The sequence below is a fragment of the Pteropus alecto genome, unplaced genomic scaffold (genome assembly GCF_000325575.1).
Source record: "Pteropus alecto unplaced genomic scaffold, ASM32557v1 scaffold398, whole genome shotgun sequence".
NCBI lineage: Eukaryota > Metazoa > Chordata > Mammalia > Chiroptera > Pteropodidae > Pteropus > Pteropus alecto.
The window spans coordinates 5,102,221-5,107,476 of NW_006442497.1; the positions used below are offsets into that span (position 1 = coordinate 5,102,221).

Sequence of the window (5,256 nt, forward strand, 5' to 3'; positions counted from 1 at the left end):
AAACATCTTTTTTAAGTAAGTCAGATCATCTATTTCCAGGGTTCAAAGTTCTTTCACTCTTTGCAATTCTTTTAATTGCAAAGTACCTGCAATTGCCTACAAGGCCATATATGACCTTTTCACCTCTTCCACCTTTACCTTCTTACCTCTGACTTTGTCTCTTCCCACTCGCTCCTGTTAGTCATACTTGCTTCTTTGATATATCCCACAAATACTGCATATAGGGTCTTTGGTCTAGCTGTTTAGTCTGCCTGGAATGTTCTTTTTCCAGATAGCTCCATGACTTATTCCTTCACCCCCTTACTCCTCACGTCTTTGCTGAAATGAGATCTGCCTTGAGCATCCTATTTAAAATTGCTAAGGTTAAGAGGTGACACTAAAGATGATGAAAAGGAGCCAGTCATGTGAAGATGTAGGGGAAGAGCACTCCAGGCAGAGGGAACAGCAATTACAAAAGGTCTTGAAGTGGGAAATCACTTGGTATATTTGAGGACTAGAAAGAAGACCATTGTGTCTGGAGCTTAGCGGGTAAAGTTGGGGTCACCATTCAGGGAGAGTTCTAGTAGAGGAGGTTGAGGCTTTTGAAAGTTCTTGATCAAGGAGGTAACATGGTTTTAAGAGGTTCACCCTAACTCCTGCATAGGTAATTGATTGTAGCGAAGCAAGAGTCTAAGGCCAACAAGAGTCTAAGGCCAGGGAAGAAGCTGTTGGCTTGGGTGATGGTGGTCCCAGGAGTTAAGAAGTGTTCAGATTCAGGATGGTTTTTAACTGTTAAGCTGATGGGACTTGTTGATGGATTTAATGTTGGGTTGGTTTGAGTGGATAGAATAGAGGGGAATCAAAGATGACTGTGAGGTTCTTCACTTGAGCAACTAGATAGACGGTGGCAACTTTTATTGAGATGGGGAAGATGGTGGGAGTGTGGTAAAGAGCATCAGGTTTAAAGGTGGCAGGAGGGGTGGGAAGCCAACATTTATCTGAGGATTTTAATTATATACTCTAGGTGTGATTTCCACTTGCTTGTTGAATATACAAGTTTTGTAGCTTATGGGAGAGGTGGGAGCTGACCTTTCCCCTTCCTCCCCACCCCGAATTCTCTCTCTTGGAGGGGATGCACTTGGAGGCAGTTTCAACTAAGGGAAGCCACTTATTCCCCTCAGCTAGGTGTGACCAGTTTTGGAAACCAGGGGAAAGGGGGATATGATTCTTGGCAGTTGGTGGAGGACCAGCCTTTTCCCTTTATTACCACCACTACTCCCCAATCCTGACTCTCATTTATGATTTAGAAGAGTAAAGTCTGCAGAGAGAGTATTTATGATATACTGATCCTGCCTTCTTATTGTTTTCTTTTCATGCCAGCATGGGACGATGGTAAAATCCGAGCCTTTGCCCCAGAGACGGGCCGGTTGATGTATGTCATTAACAATGCCCACAGGATCGGAGTGACGGCCATCGCTACCACCAGTGACTGTAAAAGGGTCATCAGCGGCGGTGGGGAAGGGGAGGTATTGTTTTTGAAGGCAGAATCTTTTAAAAAATATCCCTCAGTTTAGTGCAACTGCTTCATAGGAAGTCACTTATTTGATTTTTTTAAAACCTGTGCTAGGAGTTAGGCAGGACCAAATTAAGGTTTTGATGAAACCCTATCATAAATTTAAATTATAATACATAAAAATACATTTGTTCGCAGAAAGGATGCAGACATGAAAGCGTTCTGCGTGGAATCAAATTATGAATCCAAGTTGATGTTTTGCCAGAGTTTTGGAATACATACTTGTTCTTTTCCATCAAAGACCATAGTTATATAAATTGTTTTTATCTTATTTTGTAAGAGATGCTATTTTTAGAATCAATTCTTTAAACTACCCCGACATTTCAACCATTATTTTAAAATTATTACACTTGACCTTTTCCTCTCATCATTTTGAGGAGCCTACAAATTCTTTCACTTACGCATTCATCTTAGAGTCTCCCTTCCCTTACTCTCCAGCTGTTTTCCTATCTTCCCTTTCTCAACACTGGATGTTTTCTTTTCCTTTCTTTTCTCCATGCTATTATAGGGATGACATCAGGGAGAAGAAAGACACAGTATCTCAATATAGCCTTTAGCAGAGTTTGGGCCAAGCAGATTAGTAGCTTGGTGTTTGTGTTCTGAAGTCACACTGCCTGGGCTCAGATTTCACTTCCACCACCTCCCAGCTGTGTGACGTGGGGTGGGTTCTAAAGAACACATTCTAAAGCTTCTCTGTGCTTTAATTTCCTGCACGTAAAGTGAAGATAACAATACTCCTGTCAATGAGATATTTTAACACTATTTTGTACGAAGTCTTCAAAATCTGATGTGCATTTTACCAGAGATGAAGAGCACATCTCCATCTGGACTAGTTGCATTTCAGGTGCTCTATAGAACCGTCTAGCCCTAGACCATCTCCCTGCTTTGCTGATGCCCAAACTTGGCTTGGACCAGACCATTTTTATTCTAGGTGCCTGAACCTGAGCTGATGAGAGGTGCTGGAAAGAAATCACACATTACAAATTCATTGTCCTTGGCCCTGCTCAGCAATCTTTTTACTGTATCAGCCACTCCTCCCGTTTCCCACAGCTACTACAGACCTTTCCTTCCAAATGACATAGTCTTTAAGGTCTTTGTAAGCACTGTAGACCAGGGCCATTGGTCAGTCACATGTACACTGGTATTAATGCAGTAGTTGCTAAAATCCTCAAATACTTTCACTTTCATTGGTAAGTGGCTATTGCCTGAGTTGCAAGGACCCTAATCCCACCACCTTATCTCCTTTCCCCCAAGCATACCCAATGCCCTCTGCAATCCTACAATTAAAGGGCTAATGCCCAGTTCGGGGGCTGTTTGGCTGGTGCCCACATTATACTAGTTAGAAAAAGACCAAATGTGTGCCGCCACACATGTAGTGGGATTTCAAGATTGGAGATTTGTTTCCCTTGGCAATAGTCATTATTCCATCACATATCATACATAGGGAATTACTTGGACACCATAGAAATGAATATGGCCCAGTTCATTTGGGATAACTTCATGCTTCTGCATCTTCTTTATTAAGAAAGTATTTCAGAATGATTTTTTAATTTCATTTAAGGTTATTTTCCTCTTATAAAGTACAAATAAATTACTCATCCTAACACTAGCTTTTAGTCTAGTGTTCACCTAGACTACTGTTCTTTCATTGTCTGATATTAGTTATACAAATAATTTCTGCTCTTTTTACTTTTCATAAATTCAACATATTCATTATAAGAAGGTATAAGCATCTGAATATATTATTGTGTTTTCTGGTAGGGTTGTGACAGCACATTTATCCATTACAGGACATACAATAATAATTAAATAACTTTCCTTTTGCTTATCTTTTTTATTACAGTTAGGGCATCATATTGACTGGTTTGAAATTTTGTGTGTAGATAGTTATATTACCTACGAATTTCATTTTGGGATAGCAAAGGTGTGTTAGAAAACATTTTTTATAGAAAGAGGGTATTGGCCTTGATGGGGTTGAGACCCACTGATTTTTAAATGATTACAATTGAGCAGCTGATGTGAAAGTTTAAATTATGGCTCTGAGTACCTAAGAGATTTCCTGATGGCACTAGAAATTTGAGAGCAATGCTCAGCAGTAATGAGTGGACACATTATTTCACTTGGGTTAGCAGCAGCCCTTGCATTATTGGTTTTAGTGGTAAGTGTCTGTTACATTTCTCGGCCCTGAAAGTAGAAGCAGGTGCAGGTCACTGGGAGCATTTTCCCAGCTCCATGGAAGAATAGTCCTGGTCTACAATTTAGCATTTCCACCCCACCAAACTGAGAGGAAAACAGGGAAATTTAAAACAACAACAACAACAACAATAAAACAAAAAAACAAGTCAAGCAGAGCAGAAGTGAAAAAGCTCTTGGAATTTTTTTTATCCCATTAGAAGTCCCAGCTTGTACTGAGAGCCTGTGCTTTGTGGCTTTCAGGTGAGGGTGTGGCAGATAGGCTGCCAGACCCAGAAGCTGGAAGAGGCCCTGAAGGAGCACAAGTCTTCCGTGTCCTGCATTCGGGTGAAGAAAAACAATGAGGAGTGCGTCACAGCTAGCACGGATGGCACTTGCATCATTTGGGACCTCGTGTGGGTACCTGTAATGGGGAGGACGAAGCAGCACTTACAAACCCAACAATTATGGCATTTTATTGAACTTGAACGAAGATTCACATGAAGGGTAGAAATCTTACTTAAGGCAATGTAAGGAATGTTCATCAGAGATCATTCATCTCCATGGCTGCTCAGGGTTCACAGAAGCTGTTAGAAAGGGTATAGTTTCCAGGAAGAGCTGGATGTTAGAAGTTTCTGGACAGATAGGGAAGTCATTTTCTGGATATACACAGTGAAGCATGATTTAACTTACACTAATTTAATTCTAATTATTCCCTCAAAAGGGTGAAGGGAAATAAGTAATGTCAACATTTCCTCTGGTCATTCTATGCAGTCCAGTCAAGCCCAGAATGAGCTTGCTTATAGGGGTGGGAGTGGGGGAATGGCAAGTTGCCCTTCCACTCAGTTGGCCACATTCTTAGGGACTCATACTGTAAGCATATTGCTACTTCCCCAGAGTGCCTGATTCCAAGCTAACTAGACCAAAGCATGTAAACTTTACTGTTGGAGTAATTCAAAGATTTTCAAGGATGATTTTTTCTTTTTTACTATAAGCATTTTTGCTGTATGTTTTTATTTAGAATTAGACCCTATTCCCCTAACCCCTCTCCCTGCCCAGCGCCCCTCTACCACTCCTAATTCAAAGATTTTCAAGGATGATTTTTTCTTTTTTACTATAAGCATTTTTGCTGTATGTTTTTATTTAGAATTAGACCCTATTCCCCTAACCCCTCTCCCTGCCCAGCGCCCCTCTACCACTCCTAATTCAAAGATTTTCAAGGATGATTTTTTCTTTTTTACTATAAGCATTTTTGCTGTATGTTTTTATTTAGAATTAGACCCTATTCCCCTAACCCCTCTCCCTGCCCAGCGCCCCTCTACCACTCCTAATTCAAAGATTTTCAAGGATGATTTTTTCTTTTTTACTATAAGCATTTTTGCTGTATGTTTTTATTTAGAATTAGACCCTATTCCCCTAACCCCTCTCCCTGCCCAGCACCCCTCTACCACTCCTAAGATGCCTAACCTCTGTGTATAAATGCATTAGACTTCATAAAGTACAGAAGTTGGAGGAAAAAAAAAAAAAAATAT

At 40.5% G+C, this 5,256-nt stretch overlaps 1 protein-coding gene across 1 annotated transcript in view; it reads left to right on the forward strand.

Annotated features, from left to right (window-relative positions):
• Positions 1-5,256, forward strand: part of CFAP52 (cilia and flagella associated protein 52) — a 44,548-nt gene that overhangs the window by 33,987 nt on the left and 5,305 nt on the right. Inside the window, exons 10-11 of the mRNA XM_006922385.2 lie at positions 1,360-1,505; positions 3,989-4,140. Coding sequence (XP_006922447.1) covers positions 1,360-1,505; positions 3,989-4,140 — 298 coding nt within the window. The remainder of the gene's footprint in view (positions 1-1,359; positions 1,506-3,988; positions 4,141-5,256) is intronic.